The sequence below is a fragment of the Crocodylus siamensis genome, chromosome 10, assembly GCF_052110815.1.
Source record: "Crocodylus siamensis isolate JL-2025a chromosome 10, ASM5211081v1, whole genome shotgun sequence".
In the NCBI taxonomy this organism is placed as follows: Eukaryota; Metazoa; Chordata; order Crocodylia; family Crocodylidae; genus Crocodylus; species Crocodylus siamensis.
Genome location: NC_143404.1, coordinates 36,169,165 through 36,187,428, shown reverse-complemented (window position 1 = coordinate 36,187,428; position 18,264 = coordinate 36,169,165). Strand labels below are relative to the sequence as shown.

Genomic DNA, 18,264 nt, shown 5'->3' with positions numbered 1-18,264 from the left:
GACTGGGTGTCCAGCTGACACCCTCATGGACCAACATTCAGTTCATTATGTCTGAGCCAGACTGGATCAATCAGCCTATACAAGCTGATCCCTTTATGTGTTTCAAACTCAGCACGTCCCAATCTTTTGCTTAACTGTCCTAGTAGTGGTAGCTTCTTGACAAGTGGACCCCACAGTATTTTTCAGCTTTACAGGGATCTTTGGCTTAGGTAAAAGAAGCATTGCTACAGAGCAAGTGGGGAAGGGGAATAGAGAAGGAAAAATATACTCGGTTGCCACCAATTTGACTATAAAAGTTATTTACTGCTATGTATATGAAATTTATGATGACACTAGTTAGTAATAGACATGCAAGAAAAAACAAATAAAAACAATTACAATATTACCCTGGTTCAATTGAGTACTTGGGGAAACCTAGCTCAAGCTTAACTAATAAAATTCAGGTTCAGAAAGCTATGCCTAGAGAGAAAGAGAGAGAGAAAGAGAGAGAGAGAGAGAGAGAGCGCGCAAGAGCTGGGCTCTCACTACTCCAAGACACTTGGGTGTTTTGTTAACAGGCAAAGTTCCTAACATGATAATTGAAGGTTAAACAGGCGACAAAAATAGACAATCTGTTTATCCCAGTTTCTCAAGAACAACAGTGGATAGTGTCAGAGAGATTTTTCCCTGTTGAAGCACACTGTTTGCTGCTTTACAGCTTTCTTATACCCTTAGTCCAGCCTCTTCAAAGCATTCTTTTAATTGTGTAAATCAAAAGGGTCCCAAGCCATAACTGACAGGGAAAATCCTGTTATTTAAACAGTTTCAATTTAAATGAATTACCTTTTTCAGTGACAAGGGATTATCTGGTTTGGAACCTCTCAAGAAACTGATTAACAACCAGGAAAAACATAAGTTTTTAAGGAGTAACCAAATTATTGATAAACTGGAAGGGATACCGCTTTATTTCTTCTCAGATGGCCTAGCTATGCTTGCACTGTGAAGTCAGCATTTTGTATTTTACCTGTGGTGAATAAGCCTCAGCTTAGATTTGGTCTTTTTCTAAAACAGGAAATCCCAAGGGCACATGGAACAGACTTAAGGGGATTACTTGGAGTGTTCATAAACTTTGTGGGGAGGACTTCCACCAGTCGTCCTGGGAAAAGTATGATAACATTTGTGGTCAGGGCTGCAACGGGCTGGACGTTGTGATGAACCCTGAACCATTGTTGAAATATCATCTATACCCCCTATGACTTGGTCTCTTGCCTCAGCATTACCTAACCTGGCAACTGAGTTTTAGTCAATCAAATTTAAATAGGCCTCCCATACTGGGACCAGGGAATGTATGGCCTGAGTACTGGTTAAACTGGGGGGCAGGAATCCTTTGTAAGTCCAACAAGCTGTGTGCCAGGGTTCCCTCAGGAACACAGAGATGGCAGGTAACACCATGTAATTAGCCCTTTTGGTGATGAGCAGTGACATCTGGGGTCATCAGTATGAGATCTTGTTTGGGGAGTCCTGGGCAGTCTCTCTCTTCTAAAGACATATCACATCAAGGTGTGGCAGGTGAGTTGAAGGGGAGATGGCTCCAAGTAAAGAGGACAAAGGTTGAGGGGGGTCTAGGGGTGTCACAACCACCCCTGGGTGGGCCCCTGATGCAGTTGCCTATGAGCCACAGCTTTGGGGACTACTTTTTCAGCCTTTTGTACACTAAAAAAAACGTAGGCCCTGATTCTGTAGCCAGGTGTGTACGAGAGATGAGCAAGATTTCACATGGATGTTTACTTACACTGCTCCCGTTGCAGAATCAGGGCATTATTTACCACATTGATTTTTATTCCTATGGATAGTGACCTACTGAAATTGTGGCAGAAGTGTACTGCATAGTGGCTTCTTTAATTTTGTAGTTTTCTGGGTGCTGCCATTCTGCACATCCCTGCTAATTGGTAGAGGGCCTTGCTGTTTGCTCCTGATCAGTAGAGAGGCAAAAACTACTGGTTTTTTTTTTGCCTCCTGGCTGGTCAGCAACAAGCAGCGGGGCTGCTGGGGCTCCACAGCCAATTGTGCCAGAAAGCAAAACTGAGCCATACTTAAAACAGTGGTTTTTGCCTCCCTGCCAGTCAGGAGAAAGCAGAGAGTAGTGGAGCCCCTCCATGAACTGGGGTCAGGGGCACATGGAGGAAACTGCAAGATCAAAGGAGATGCCGCTCAGCACACTTCCGCTGCAACTTTGGTAGGTCTCTACCTAGGCCATGTACAGGTGCTAAACTTCTACTGGGAGAACTGCCTGATAGAAACTGGGAGCATACAAGCATTTGTTTTGTTTTTGCTGGAGGAAAAGTGCCCTCTCTGGGATAAAGGCTGTTCAGATGGACACCTGGAAAATAATTTCTGTGAGTTTCATCTTACTAGAATGAATGCCTGTGTATTTCTGTTCAGCTTCTCTGTGGTTTGAAGAGGTGAGTGAGCAGAAGCTTCCTCTTGTGTCTTTCCCCAAACTGGGATGTTTCCAGTGGAAAGGGCAAGGAGCACTGCCCTGCTGCTCCCTTCCCTCCTCTAGACCAGGAGGGGAGGGGAGAGGAGAAGCAGCTTCCCACTACTCAGAGCCAGTCCCCAGACTGAGGTGTTCCCCTACTGCTCCACAGCCCCTGGAGGTCAGGAAGAGTGGAGCAGCCACCGCTCCCCATGGCTTCCCCAGACTGAGATAACCCTGGTTTGGGGAAGGCGTAGGGAGTAGAGGGGAATGGGTGGCTGCAGGACGGAACATCTGTACTGAACCTTCTCCCAGAAAGACCACCACCAAAAATTAATGCTTGTTCATACACCTAGGCTAAAACATAGGTTCTCTAACATGCTTGTTCCATTTTTCACTGTCACACCAGTCATATTAGAATACAGTTTGACCTCAACTGTATTTGGCCACAAGCATATTTCACAAGATGTTTTAAACTTAGTCACTTCTGGTGGGCAAACGGGGTTTTACTGAAATAAACTAGATCCTGGAAAGAAAGATGTTCAGCAGAGAGGTTAGTATTCCCCTCTGAATTATCTGGCACTTGACTAAAAATAGAACAGATTTCTGAATTCATTCTGCTATTTCACACAGGAAAAAGCTGCTTTTTTCCAGCTGCCAAGTGAATGAAAAGTTTAGTTTTTGCCAAGAAAAGTGTTAAAGGGGGATAAATAATGGTTAAATGCTCTCTGGAATGATTTTATATAAGATCATATACTTTAGCCATGTCAAAATCTATGTATTTATTTCAACAGGTCATCACAGTGCTGTTCAAACAAAGCAACTTTGAAAAGAAATCACTCCCTTCTACAATGATGGTAAACTCATGAGAAGTCCCAGCTGCCTTTCCAGCAGTGAAAAAACTTCCTCTTCCAGGCTGAAAAGGGAGAAGAGTGAAAGTTTCTGAACATATGAAGCTGAAAAGGGAGGAAGACTAGATGTGTCGAGGATAGGTTTTCAGTTTTCAGTGATCAGTTTACAGAGCTGGATCCAGATAAAAATCTATTTTTGGGTCCTATAAAATGACTGGTGGGTATCTGACCAATTTACAGTGTTCACATCACTAAAATCAATATCACAAAAATCAGCCCTAACCAACCATATCAAGGGTAACTAAAACAAAGCGGCCATATAAATCTGGACTATTTCAATGGCAAAGATGGCCTTGCAAAACCACCATTAAAGAAAAGTAATATGGAGGGTCAAAAACTAGTGGCTATCAATTGATTGAACCAAACCAAAACCTACAATGACCTTCAGAGTCCACTCAACTAAAGGAACCTACTTTATAACATTAGCTCTGAAATGTCTTTTCAAGAGAAGACTAGAGTATCCAAATAAATTATGTTGCCCTATAACTACGAGTCAAGGGGGAAAAGGAAATGATAGCTGCACAAAGTGTTGTGTATAAAGCCTGAATTTCTTAAAAAAATTTTTTTTTTAAAGAATTCACATATATAATCAACCCTCTATTCACAGAAACACTGAATTCCCTATGTGGAGAGGAGACACCAGGGATATAGTTTGAATTAGTCACAACTTCAGCCTTCCAAGTCCCTGGACCCTGGGTGATACTTGTGTGTAAACCCACCCCTAAAGTATCAGTCCTAAACACAGACAATATGATTTTAGCTAAAAGTCACAGTCATGAGGCTTCAAGAATACGTATTTAAGAGGCAGAATGAGGACCAGAGAATTTTATGAAGACATGAGCAATAACTTATGATGCAAACACAATGAAATGTGTAATAGCATCCCTACCCAGAGGAACAGGATCAGTAGATGCAGAAAATGTATTTAGCAGCATAGACTAAAAATTAAATAATAACACCTGTCAAATTTGGCTCTGGCTCCAAAAACGGTATATGCATCCTCTAGGAGGAATAAACCAGAACTCAGTCTCAGCTCTACACCAAAGCATAATCTTAAGGATACAGTGTGTTATCTCCTCAGAGCACTTTCTAGAGAATACTTCTAATGATCAGTATGACAGAATTGCCTAGAAGACCCATGGAGGTAGGTGCTGTACAAAGACAGATCCAGATCCTGCCTGGAAAATCTTAAAAGATAAATAAAGAAGACAAGGTATGTGTTGTGGGGAGAGAGATGCACAGAAAGATGAAGTGATTTTTACCAAAGTTATACAGCAAATTAGTGGCAGAGGAGGAAATTAAGGGCCAAATCCCATCTCAGTTTTCTGTGTCTAACCGCCATGTAAGTGCTGCTTCTTGGCACTTAAGCAGATCTTCCACTTTTAGTAGAATAGGATACCCAAAGTATGCATGTAACTGTTGGAAGCAAAACTGTTGCAAAGGCTCCTACTTCTTAGCTCAGCAGCATTGTAGTTATTCTACTTCCACAGGGGGTAGGAGACCCAGGTTCTCTTACCCAGAAGGGATTTGGACTTGCAACTCTCATTTTCTAGCACAGTGTTCTCACTACCAGGCTGGAGCTGTTCAGAACCCCTCTACCCTTCCTCTTGAAGATGGCCTACTGGGTAGCCATGAGGGAAAGATACATGTCATGCTAGGAGATAAGAAAGCATGGCATTGAGGTATGCACTGCCCCAGAAGGACTTGGGCTTAGGGTCAAGCCCCCTCCCTTCCATAATGGTGCTTATCTTGCTGAGTCTCTTTCCCTCTGGCTTGCTTACTGCATCCTGGCCCTAAATATGTGTTCCCATTTTGTCAAGTTCAAGAGGAAGTTCAGCTTCAACAGGAGGACTAGAGTGTGCCCTACACCAGGGGTTCCAAAACTGTATTATGCATACCTCTGGGGGTATGAAAGATGTTTCTGGGGAGTACATGGGAGAAATTGTGTAATGGCAGATATAATTGTCATAATAATAACTAGCATTTAAGGGGTTTTAATATAAAATATATGCTGGAAGGGGTATGCAGGCAGCTGGTAAATGTGGAACGGGGGGACTCAAAAAAGTTTGGGGGCTTCTGCCCCAGGCAGTGTCTCATCCATGGTCTGATAGAATAGTGTTTCACAGCCCATGGGTTGCAACCCAAAAGTGGGTTGGAAGAATATATGAAAGGGTCGTGAACAATCTTTAAAAAATGGATTCTCCTTTAAAGGAGAAAAACATGGGAAACTGGCTTTTCCTGTGCTGGCTGGCAGAATTCCAGCCTGCATTGGGCTGCTTGAGGACCCCCCACCCAACACACACACACACATACACACTGGGGGCTTGGGGGCAGGCGGCATAAGTTAAGAGCAAAGGGCACTGGGTCAGGATTGGCCAGCTATGTTTACAAATGAGTCCTGGTACAAAAAAGATTGAGAACCACTGTGAGAGAGCACTTTGCTGCAAAGGGGGAGATACAGATTCAAATTCCCTCTGGATAAGGGATGTGTAGAATCTGGATTTCCCACTCCCTGGTCAAGTAGGGTTCTGGGTTAAAAGGTGAGGGAGCCTTCTCCGTAGCTGTAGTTTTTCTATAAGTTTCAGGGAGTGACATTACCTTGGTGATTGTATTCCATCCCAGAGCCTTTGTGATCCTGCTGCAGCTTCCTAAGCACGCTCAGAAGGGAAGTGCTGGGCAAAGGCAAAAGTGGAAATAGAATCTAAACTCTGCATACATGCCACTGAGGTTTGTAAAGGTGAAACAGAATTTGGCCCTAAGTCTCTTAACGGTATCCAGCAGACCACACTGCTTCCTAAACTGTTTAGAGTATAATAAGAAAGATAAACAAACAGACCTCATATAAAGAGCATATGCAGCAGGGGCACTATACTGGCTATTTCCTTACATGTTCATGACACATAACTGTACTTGGAAGATAAGAACTGTGCAAATGCCAACTCTGCAAGAGCCCTTAGAAGCTTTGCTGAAGTAACTGAACTTGGCTACCTCTGGCTAGAAAATCAAGACCTCCTATTTCCAGCCCTTCATGTGAAGGATTTCTATTGAAGCTAAAGGGAAATACTGGACACAGTGTTGTTGAAAAGCAAATGACCATTTTTGCTCATTAACAGGTCTTACTTGGAAAAAATCTGGTTTAAAAATCAAGTCCCTCAAATGGTGCATGCTATATATGAAGAACAATAAGGAAGCAAAAAGACTAGTAATGCTATATAGAATAAACTAACTTTTGATCAGCAACAGAAAAAAGATTTTAATGAGTATAAGAACAATCCTCTATTAATGGATTGGAGAATGCCAGGGAAAATATGAATATATTGCCTTTATGTTAGTCTTCTCTTGACATGTGCCATGTTCCTTATATGAGTCTTCTTTTAACAAGGCCAAGGTGCACTGGGCTATTGTATGTTCAGTGAAATGGAATAGATTGATCATTAATTAGGAATCTGAAGGAAGTTTTCAAAATTCTAAGCCACAAGTAATGCTGAGAATCAAAAGAAAGGGAACTAATATATTTAACTGCTAATTGTATTTGTTACTGGTTGGTCTGATGGGCTGGCTGGTATAGCAGGGAAATGATATTAGATCAGAATTAGTCCACACAAAAACATTATATTAACACCCTGCATCTCACTGATGGATCTCAAAACATTTTCCAAACTTTGCTGTTCTTATTTCCCAAAGGGAGAAAATGGGATAAAAAAATGTTGCTTGGGGTTACTTAGCATACCAGTGGCAGAGCACAGACTAAGCCCATGACCCAGATGGCAAATTTCCTGGTCTATTTACCAAATAACACCATTTTCCTTCCTCTTATAATCTTAAAATAAACCTACAGTTCTTTTGCTTTCCTTTTTTGCTGTCAGTTTATATCTTCCCCAAGCCTTTCGTCTTGTGATGCTTTAGCAGTATTTCCTCTCAACAAACTATGCCTGCCTAGTCACCTGCTGGATTCCCAGCAGGGGCTGTCCCATTGTGAAAGCACAAGCATGTCTAACAAGGACAGGAATGTTTTGGGGGTGTCTAACAAATTTCATAGAAAATTAGGTTTGGAAGAGACCTCAGGTCATCTAGTTCAAACCCCTGCTCAAAGCAGGACAATCTTCAACTAGATCATTCCACCCAGGATTTGTCAAGCCTGACCACAGAAACCTCCAAGGATGGAGATTCTACCACCTCTCTAGGTAACTTGTTTCAGCGCTTCACCACCTTCTTAGTGAGAGTTTTTCCTAATATCTAATAGGGCTGTGCGAGGCTTTGGATCTGGAGAAGCTTCGGATGCTTCGGCATCTGAAGCAGCATGTCTGGATCAAAGCTCTGGCTTCTTTAGGCTTTCTGAAGCTTCCAAAGTGCTTTGGAAAAGCTTCAGAGCCGCCTTGGAGAACCGGCCATAAGGCATAATGGGGAATCAATGAAATATCTATAGCTTTGCTGTTTGTTGTCTGATTTGGATGAAATTTGCAGGGCTGGTAGCCATTGTTGAGAGCATGAAGCCTGCCAAGTTTCATTAAGATCGGTGCAGGGGTTCAGGGTTTTTTCAGGACTTGATCAGGGTGGAATAGGCTTGCACATAGGCACTTATATGCCATTTAGGTGCCAAATAGGTGGAATAGGATCCGGCCCTGAGTGTAGAGCAAATCCCAATGACTTGCTTGGTGATTTCCTCATTAAATAGCAGTGCCATATCTGAAATAGAACCTGCCTGAGGCTTTCCATACTGCAGAACAGTGGTTCTCAAACTGTTTTGTACATGGACCCATTTGTAAACATCGATGGCCAGTCCCAAGCCAGTGCCCCTCACTCCTGACCTGCTGCCTTCTGCCCCAGCCCCCCACTGTGTGCAGCGGTGGGAGGGTGTGTGGGGCATGGGGACCTCCAAGCAGCCTCTCAGGCTGGAACTCTGCTAGCCTGCAAGGGAAAAGCCACATTTTCCCATGTTTCAAATCCATTTTTAAAGTTTGTCTGCAACCCACTTTTGGGTTGCAACCCCATGGTTGAGAAATGCTGCTGTAGAGCCCAGATTTGGGCACCTATAAGGACCTATGTTGAGGGGACATTAAAGCTGTTTCATTTAATTATAAAAACAACTAAGATAAAAGATTCAGTGGAATTTAGAAACTGGCTGCTGTCAGAAGAGAAAATACAAGAGATACAACAGAAGGCACATGTTTAATTAAGGATAACACTTAACTGCCTAGTAAGATTCCCTGCTTAGATCATAGCTGACCAAAAGGAACTACCTGAACCCTGAGAGCAAAAGGGCAGATGAAGGAAGCAGAAGGCCCAGGCTCCAAAAGGGGTGGTCCAAAGAATACAGGCAAGACGCTTTCCCTACCCAGTCATTTCCTGTCAAAGGCTTATAAATAGGGACCTGCTTACTTCGCGGTGTTGTTGATTTCACAGTTTTCATGGACAATCCTGGATTTTTTGGTTTCTGTGAAATCCACAACAACAACAAATTAATAAGAATAAAATGCTCGGTGCCTGGAGAGGAAGGTGCTGGCTGGCAGGGCAGCAAGAACAGCAGCAGACAAGATGGCAGTTGCTTCCTTGTCCCTCCTCTCCCTGCTGAAGCTTCTTCACCAATCAGCGGCGAGGGGCAGGGTGGCATGAAGGGCAGCCAGCAATCAGGATGGTGACCACACCACATTCCTCCTTCCCCCAGGACCTCTCTGCCAATCAGTGCTGGGCGGTGGGGCCGCCACCAAGCAGCATGGAGAGGCAGGGCTGCTTCGAAATGCCCCTGAAATTGGCTTTGTACGCCATGAGCAGGCAGTGTAAAACCATTTGTTTTGCTGTGATTTAAGTAGGTCCCTACTTATAAAACCACATTAGAGCTGAAAATGGCGACTCGTGAGGACTTTGGAATATTTAACCAAAGGAGGAAAATTAACTCTGGGAAATAATGGGAAAATATCCTCCCTGGTAGATTTTATTACATTAACCTGTCCAGCTCTATTGCACTACTTAACTCAGAACTGTAACATGCCCCTGGCAGCCACAAATAATGTAATTTTATATTTATGCAGCACTTCTTATCCTGAAGCATTTCCTACACTTGAGTAGTACCAGGGAACTAGAACCACCTCTGGGAGGAAGCACTGTCTATGCAACAGTGAGGAGGAAGAGGTGAAAATATCAGCAAAAGATTCTGTGAGTGATCCCTTACTCACATGAAGTGCCAGGGAATCTTTAAATACCTGTGGAGAGAGCATGGAGGACCTCACTTTGGAAAATCTCATTCAGAAGTCCCCACTGATAGCCTGCACTGAATTTATCTCCTTCAAAGGACATGGCTGAAAAAGCAAACTGGTCCTGTCGGAATTTAAACCTGCAGCAGCAGAGAGGATAGGAATTAGAAACCTGAATTACAGTCCATTAAACCACTTTTTTTGATTAGGCGCAGCTAGGAGAGGGAGAGCCCTACATACAACTGTGCTTTGTGATACTGCCTTCAGCTAAAATTTATGTCATTATCTGAATGAAATGTTGGGGAAAGAGATCTCTGCACAGAGATTTCTGTGTAAAGAGGAGGAAAGTCAGAGCATTTTCTCCGTTTCCAGACTGGAAAGGATCAGTATAGTTCCTACCAGGGAAAGCATTTCCCTTCCTCTTTATATTTTCCTGTGGTTTGTATTATCATTTACAAGATATTATTTATGGAATTTTACATGTCAAACCTTGTAATGTAGAGATGGTATTGGCCGTTCTGGGAATTGAACCAATACCAGATGGCAAGGCTCTGTTTTCCAGGCTCTTTCTAACTGCATTCAATTTTCCTTCCATCAATCATCTAAGTTCCGTTTTTAACTGGTCTTCCTGTATCTGCTGCTTAGTTTGCAACTACCTTCTTTGGGTGCCTGCTAAAAGCATCAGCAAATCCTCCCAATCATTCTTACTGTTAAAACTACAGCTTAAGCACAAGATCTAGGAAATCCATCTAGAGTAATCACTGATACTGAGTACTGATGTACTGGAAACTTTGAAAATCTTTAAAGTCATTGCCTAAAGTGGAAGACAGAGAGACTTGATGATTTAAAGTAAATGAGTAATGACCAGGGGTTTTCAGCCTAGGGGAAGCAGTCTCATGAAAGTCACAAACAAGTGAGAAAGGGTTACTGCTGTGCCTTTGCCATGTTACTAGCTGGGAGGGAAATACCATCAAGATTGGAAGGAGTTCTTGAGTGGTCCTGCTATGGATGACGTTTTGAGCCACTTGGGTCATCAGTTCCAACTCAGCCCAAGTTAGTAGCGGGCGCATCTACATTTGCTATTAATGCAACACAATAAACTCTGGTGCAGTTCATGCTGGAGTTCATTGATCTTGGGAGCCATGTCTAAATGTGCAACCAGGACCATAGCACATTCAACTGGGGTGGCGTAGGCCCAGCTGGCAGTGGGCCCAGGGGGTCAACCTGCCAGCCTGGAGCTGCTCTGCCCCAGTTCAACGTGCTGCTGAGGGTCTGGCTGGGGCATGAGGGTGCTACAGTGTGGGGCTAGTTGGCAGGCAGCCCCCACACTATAGCACCCTTGTGCCCCAGCCAACCCCAGCCACTGTCTACACGTGTGTTGTGGTGAAGTAAATAACTCCACTGTAGGACAGTACTATCCTATGGCAGAGTTAATTAATTTACTGTGGCCTAATAGTGCCACACATGTAGAGTGATGCCTTGCTGCGGAGCTAGTTACACAACTCCGCAGTAAAGTGCAGGTGTAGATGCCCCTAGTGACTTGAAGTTATTGCTGCTTGATGACCTATGTAAAAAGAGCAAGTCATAGGTCTAGTTCCTTATGGACAGCTATCAGCACTACATGCAACGCCGATATAGCTGGCATTTACTGACACTTTTACTGACAGTCTTGGTTTGCAGAATGCATTTAAAGATTAGCATGGCAAGAGGAATCATAAATTGCAAAGCACCCGCCAGAGCAAACTAGCAACACTACTGGCCACACTACATATCTGGTGGTCAGTCACTAAGGCTGGCATCTACTAGCACAAAAGCCTAACGTGAGAAGGTGCCTAACTCCTTTGGGGTTCCTTGAACATGATTTTATTATCGCTATTATCAATTCTCTGTCTTGCAATAGCACTTGGGAACCCAGGAACTAGGATCCCATTGTGCTGCGTAAAAATACAGAACAAAGAGAGCACCCTTGGTCTAAAGACTTTCCAATCTAAGTTAAGAGTCTGCAATGGAAAAACACCTTGATTCCAGCTTCATTATATCATATTTATTTGCTGAATAATTACAAGTGGATAAAGATCAGAGCATTGTCTACTGCAGTGGTTTTCAAACTTCCTAAGCTCACAGAACTTTTTCATACATTTCTGCTGCAGAACCCCTACCCTATCTTAAAGACTGATGCAAAGCCAGGAGACTGGGCCTGGCAGTGGCAGAGCTCCACCTCCCTGCTCACTCTGCTATTACCCTGAGTCTCTTTGCGGAGCCCCTGGCGACCTGGTTTGAAAAACACTGGTGTACTTCTATTGATCACAGACTGATCCAGAAAGGTATTGAAGTACATGCTTAACTGTAAGTGCCTGAGTAATTCTGCTGGTTTGTTAGACTACTTGTGCTTAAAGTTAAGCAGGCGCACAAGTCCCTGGCTAAACTGGAGCCTTACTGCAGGTTTCTCCCTACCTAAAAATAACTCAGGGTAACCTGAATTTGGAGGGGTGGGGGGTGGAAGAGGGGAAGAAGTCTAAAAGAAAAAGCCAAGGAAATATGCGTAGCAAATGTTCTTGAAATGAAAAATGTTACTGAGACTCTATTATAAATGTGCCTGCTATCACAATGCATTTCACATTTGCAGAGTGACACCAGGAGCATACTTTCAGCGTCCCTGGTGGGGGAGTACACCTTAAAAACAAATCATGTAAACATATGGCTTCTTACTGGCAGAAGAACTGAAAAAATCATGCATCTTATTCCATGAACAAGAATTTTTGGGAGAAATGTTCATGTATTAACATTTTGTGATAACACTGGTTACAAATCTGACCAGATACATGGAATAAACGCTTTTATTAATTCTACCCATTCAGGGGAATTCCACCCCTTTCCCAATCATTAGGAGATACATATACACTATGAGAAACATGAAGTACCCTCTAATCCAAAGACACATATTACACCACCGTCACCTGTCAGCCCATTTCAAAATACGACCAAAATATGACTACCACCCTACTTCAGGGATTTCAATGAACATTTGCCTACTTTTTCTCTTAGATGCTTGTTGGGGCAGGGGACTGTGTCTTAATCAATCTCTTGTACCACTGCCAATCACATTAATGACACAATAACAACAGTAATGATGATGATGCACCTATTTGATGTCTGTCTCCTATTGAAGTCAATGAGAGATGGTCGGACCCGAACCAGAGTGGATGCTGTTCCATCCCCTTCTTTGTGCAAATTACTACCACAAAGGGAAGGCAGCCGCCGAGGCTCTTCAACCCGAGTCCTCTGTCTAGCTCTTTTAGCATCGCTTGCAGGGGAGGCAGGCAGCCCCCTTCTAAAAGAGGTCCAAATAAACAACTTTTCTGAGATGAAACCGACTCCTCCCGGAAAACCACTGCAGTGGGAGAGCCTTGTTATTATCTTGCTTGTTTGTTAAGAGACAGCAGGGGTCACCACATGAAAGAAGCCATTGTCTCCTCAGCTCTCAGCCTTTTCAGCCTATTAGTGGTTTTTTGTTTTGTTTTTTTAAGAAAACCACTGCATTTGAATGGCATATCACGCACTACAGGCAAAGGCAGCCTAAGAGAACAGATCCGGACATGGCCACCCAGCCCCCTCCCCTGGGCCGCCTGCTCCGAGGGCCGGGGCCACCTGCAGCAGCAGGGCCGTTGCACGCAGGTTCCCCGCGGCCGCCCCCTCCCACGTGCCCGCGGCCCCGGGGCTTCCCCGCCGCTCGGCTGGATGCAGGAAGCGCTCGTGCTCGGAGCGGGCCGGGATGCAGCGGGCGTGGGGCCAGGGCCGGGCAGGTCCTGAGGGGATGTGAGCGGAATCCCAAGGGCCGGAGGCGCCTCGCCCGTCCCCCACGCTGGGAACCCCCTCGCCCGCCCCGCACGAGCTGGCAGCGCGGGCGCCCCTCGGGCCCCCGCCCCGCCCTGCGGCGCGCGGGCACAGCCTGGTGGCAGCGCCGGGCGGGCGGCGAGCTCGGCGCCCTGCCTGCTGCAGCCGCGGGGCCCCGCGTCCTTGCCGCGCGCGGCTGCGGGGCCGGACGGCGCCGCCCGGGCCCGCGAGGCATGGGCTAGAGGTGGGTGACAGCCACAGCGCGCGGCGCGGGGGACCCGAGCAGCTGCTGCGGAGCCCGGAGCTCGGCTCCCCGCACCGCCGCCCTGCCGGGCCAGGGATCCCCCGCAGCAGCCCCGGGCAGCGGAGTCCCCGACCTCTCCTGGGGCCGCGCCGCAGCCAGGCCCGGGGGCCGGCGGCAGGACTCGGGCTTTCAGCCCGGGCTCCGGGCGCCGAGATCGGGGCTCCCCCGCGTGGCGCCGTGGCCGGGGGGGGGGTTCCCCAGGGCGGCGTCCCCCCGCCCCGCGGGGGTCCCGGGCAGGGCAGGGGCTGCGCGGAGGCCGGGGTCCCCCAGGTCCCTCGCAGGCAGGCGGGAGGGATGCCCCGGCTCCAGCCCCGTGCCTCGGCCGCCCCCTCCCCCGGGCTTTACCTCGGCAAGGGCCCCGCCGGGAGGTGCTGGAGGGCGCTAAGATTACGCCGCTTCCGGTTTTCCAGCGCCTCTGTTTCCCCTGCCAAGCGGTGGAGAAGCGGCAGCCCCCCAAATGGCCTGGCCAGATGCGGCAGGTCTGCTGCTCAGCGCCGCGACTGGAGGAGGCTCCGCGCACCGCCGCCGCCAGCAGCAGCAGCAGCGCCCGCCCCGCTGCGCCCCCCGAGCCGCGGCCGTCGCAGCCGCAGCCCCGCAGCCCGGACAGCAGCAGCAGCAGCAGCGGGACGAGCAGCCGGCGGCATGAGGCACGATCCGACCCCCGGCTTCTCCATGCTGCTCTTCGGGGTGTCTCTCGCCTGCTACTCCCCCAGCCTCAAGTCGGTGCAGGACCAGGCGTACACTGCGGCCGTGGTCCTGGAGGGCAAGGTGCAGTCGGTGTCCCCCCCCGCCGGTAACAGCAGCGGCAGGGATCCCCCCGGCTCCAACGGGGGGGTCCTGGTGAAGGTCTTAGACCTGTGGCCCCTCAACAGCGGGGGGCTGCAGCGCGAGCAGCTCATCAGCGTGGGCAGTGCGGGCTCCAAGGCACCCTGCTTTAAAGTGAAGAGGAACCACCGCTACATCTTCTTCCTGGAGCCCACGGAGAAGCCCCTGGTTTTCAAGACCTCCTTCGCCCCCTTGGACACCAGCGGCAAGAACCTCAAGAAGGATGTGGGCAGGATCCTGTGCGCAGACTGCGGTAAGTTGCCTGGTGCTCCCTCCTGCTCCTCGGGGTGCCGCTGATTGGGGGGGGGGTAGGTGTAGGGGGCGTCGCGGGCTGCTGGGGTGCCATCCAGGGGTGCCGGCAGAGAGTGGTGCCTCCCTCTGCCTGGCACGCCACAGCACCGGGCACCTGCGCTTGATGGAGGGCGGTGGGCATGTCATGTGCCGCGGGATTTCTGCCATCACGGCTCAGCATTGCCCTGGCGGTGTTGCGGGGTGGGGAGTTGGGTGTTTTGAAGCACTTCGCTGTGCCGTGGGATCCTGGAGCGGGCCGGGCTCAAGCACAGGCGCCTTCACCCCACGATCCTTTGCCTCGACTTTGTGATGGAGCCATGCTCGGGGGAAGGAGGGGGTGGCTGGGAGGCGACCTAGTCCATGCATTTGCTGGGTTGGATCTTGCCCTGCTTTCCAAATCCCTTATCTGCGTGTTGAACTCCTCTTCCCGTTGTGTAAGGCTCGCAACTTATGTAAACAACGCCCCTCCCCAGCGATACCAGTGGGGGGCAGCTTGACTTCTCTCGGTGCCTGCTTTTTCTTTGTGGCCGGTTGATGTTCCTGTGGGCTCTGTTCCTTGTTGAAAATCGCTTGGATGGGTCTCTTCCTGAGGGAATACTAGCCTGCCCTGGCTCTAATATGCCTTGTGATGCCAACATCATAGGTATCTTTTGGGATCTCGCTGCAAGTCCTAATTCTGTATGGTATTATCACCAGTTGCGATGATAATATCTACTGGTAACTTACTCCTGCTGGATGGCGTAAGTTATGCTGTAACACCTCTGTGTTGACTGCATCTGTCCCCTCTGTGCTGGTTGCAGTATAAGCATGCAGGTGATTAGGGAGATAACATACAGAATCGTGGTGGACCTGCGCGAGACTGCACAGCACTCTGTTTGATGTCACAAAGTCAACTGCACACAAGCTGGTTTGATATAAATGTGATTGATTTTGAGTGGATTTTTAAAAATGGAGGATTTTCTGTTCCTTTTGATATACTTCTGTCACCTTGTAGTTCACTGAAGTATTTGATGTCAGTCTCTTTTGTATCTTTTCATATTTAATGTTTCTTTTTGTTCTTTCTTGGTTTTCTTTGATAATTGCAGTCAACCTACTGAATGAAAGACCTTTTTAATGGCATGCAGTAGTGACTCAATTAACTCTGTATCCACTGAATTGTCTGATGCATTGCTTTCCCACAGCAGAGAGCATGTTTACTTATGCAGACAGACACTTTCCTGAAATGTGTATAGATTTTGGAGTAGACTGGCTAGTAGAGATGTACTATGGAACTATAGTAACTATGGAAAAGTTTTTTGCGTTTGTCAAAATAATGTTCTTATTTTCTGACGTCCCTTTTTCACTGAATTTAGTTGCTTTCAAAGCAGTCAATTGTGTTTGCTCTGAACTGTATGCATACTGTGTATCTCAGCTTTTATGATGATATTTTTGCACAGGCTTATCAAATTAATTCAACAGGAATGTGTTGGTGTCTGGGTTTCGAATTTCATTATTGTAATTTGGAAAACTGGTATGTGGGCTTTTATATTTTATGTTGTGCTGGTCTTTGATATTTTGTAATGCATGATTTTCATCCCAGTTGGGGCCTGATCATGTGAAAACCTAAGCCTGGCTCATAGATTGGCTTTAATGCTCAGAACCCTGAGGGACCTGTCAGAGCCTTGTAGTGGGAGATGAATTCAGAATCCCTCCTCAGCATAGGTCCCACTCTGGTCAATAAATTATAAATATACACTGTATGTATCGCAAGATGATTCAGATTCCCTTTCATTGACCATATGTACATAGGCAGTCGCTCTTCAGATTAATAGGCCTTTTTCCTCATTAAAGGCTCTGTGACATGTCAGTTATGCTTAGCCTTTTAATGAACATTTGCTATCTCTTGTTAACTGGACATTTCTGGGGCAAATACTTTACCATTTGAGCCTAAATTAGGTTGATCCTAAATTGTGAAAACGGATCTCTCCCTTTCTTCAGTTATTATACCAATAAACGTAGAAAATTGTGATTGTTAAGGAAGGGAAGGCACCTCAAATTGACATTCGTACATGTTTATAAATGTTAAAATCATGAGACCCTAATTGAATTTATTCATGTGTGTTTTATGGACTTACATGAACATGTAGAACTTAGCAAAATAGGTGTTACGAAATAAAAAGTACACGTGGTGAAGGATAAATGGGTAGTACGTTTAATAGGGCTGTTATTTTAGCAGTCAGGTTGTACCACAGCAGCGATTACACGGCACTTTTAAAAAAAATCAAGAAAAAGCACAATCTGGCAAGATTCTGAGCCAACTTATAGGACTTCAGTCAGAGCTGAATGTGCTCAGTTCCTCCTTGCATCAGGTCCAAAGTGTTAAAAAGAAGCGTGTATGCTGCTGTAGGTAACAAGGTAAGAGATGTAATTCTGACCATGACACCTTCTCGAACCTAATACATTTATTTCTATATTTTGAGCAGTTTGAAGAAGGCCTCCTGGCTAAATCACTCTGCAGGTTGCTGAGAACATTGTCTCATCAGAGCTGTACAGCAGGCTGCAAAATAAAGAGGCTGGCACTTAGTAACTGTCACAAAGGTGGTTATGTTAAGCAACAGAAGTTGAACAGCAGCTTTATTACACTGAACTTTTGTTTATTCTTTGCTTTCTGCACTCGGGTGCTTAGATGCTATCCTCTGAGGTTAGTTTTGAAGGTGACATTCCAAGCAGGCTGATTGCATGATTTGCAGTGTCCCATGCTGTTGGAATGGTATGTGCAGTGGAGAATCAGCCCATGATTTGCTTTCTTTCCTCTTGCATCCTCCTGGAGAAGGAAGTGAGACTGAGTGGTGGGCCATTTTCCATTCTGGCCTTTCCTGCTGGAAATCTCCAGAGTTAGCTAGAGGTTTGTGGAATAGTTTCCAAGGGAAGTGGTGGATGCATTATTGCTCAGGATTTAGCAGAATACTGGACAGCAGACACGAGAGAACTCTCCTGCACAGGCAGGGAGCTGGCCTTAATGGCACTGATCCAACTATAATTTCTCCAAAAAGACTGGGGTTTCAAGTTTTGAGGCTGGTTCTAGGGATTATTAGCAGGTAGTTTATGTTGTGTTATTTGTTAGAGATAAAGGCCTGGTTTTGGGGGCAGTCAGTGCTTCCTGAGAGAGGGAGGATACCTCTGTCTCCTATTGATTTAAATGTGATGGTTGCTATCGCAACTTGAAAGAGGCTTATCCCCTGGCAGGATCAGGTAGTAGGTTTAAGTTTTTGTGTTTTATTCATGGGCCAATAATTGGTAGCAGTGCTGTATGGGCTATGTGCCCATCACCCCCAGAGAAGAAGTTCTGTATAGTAAAGGAGCTGTATTGAAGGGGGCCCAGCCTGGAGGATAAGATAGAAATAGCCATGTGGGGCAAGGAAGGGTGACCAAGATCCTTGCTGGGATACAGATGACCTATTAGAATGGACAATG

General features: G+C 46.4%; 1 protein-coding gene and 1 long non-coding RNA gene across 4 annotated transcripts in view; one reads left to right on the top strand and one right to left on the bottom strand.

The window, feature by feature from the left end:
* Positions 1–14,164, bottom strand: part of LOC149856423 (uncharacterized) — a 60,317-nt gene extending 46,153 nt beyond the window's left edge. The window contains exon 1 of one of the 2 annotated variants that reach the window (XR_016444478.1): positions 14,041–14,164. This is a non-coding gene — a long non-coding RNA (uncharacterized LOC149856423). The remainder of the gene's footprint in view (positions 1–14,040) is intronic. The other variant, XR_016444479.1, reaches the window with a different exon arrangement.
* NRG2 (neuregulin 2) overlaps positions 14,087–18,264 on the top strand; it is a 328,293-nt gene continuing 324,115 nt past the window's right edge. The window contains exon 1 of one of the 2 annotated variants that reach the window (XM_090065050.1): positions 14,087–14,773. In XM_090065050.1, the coding sequence (XP_089921176.1) occupies positions 14,338–14,773 (436 nt within the window). In that variant the 5' untranslated portion in view covers positions 14,087–14,337. The remainder of the gene's footprint in view (positions 14,774–18,264) is intronic. The other variant, XM_090065052.1, reaches the window with a different exon arrangement.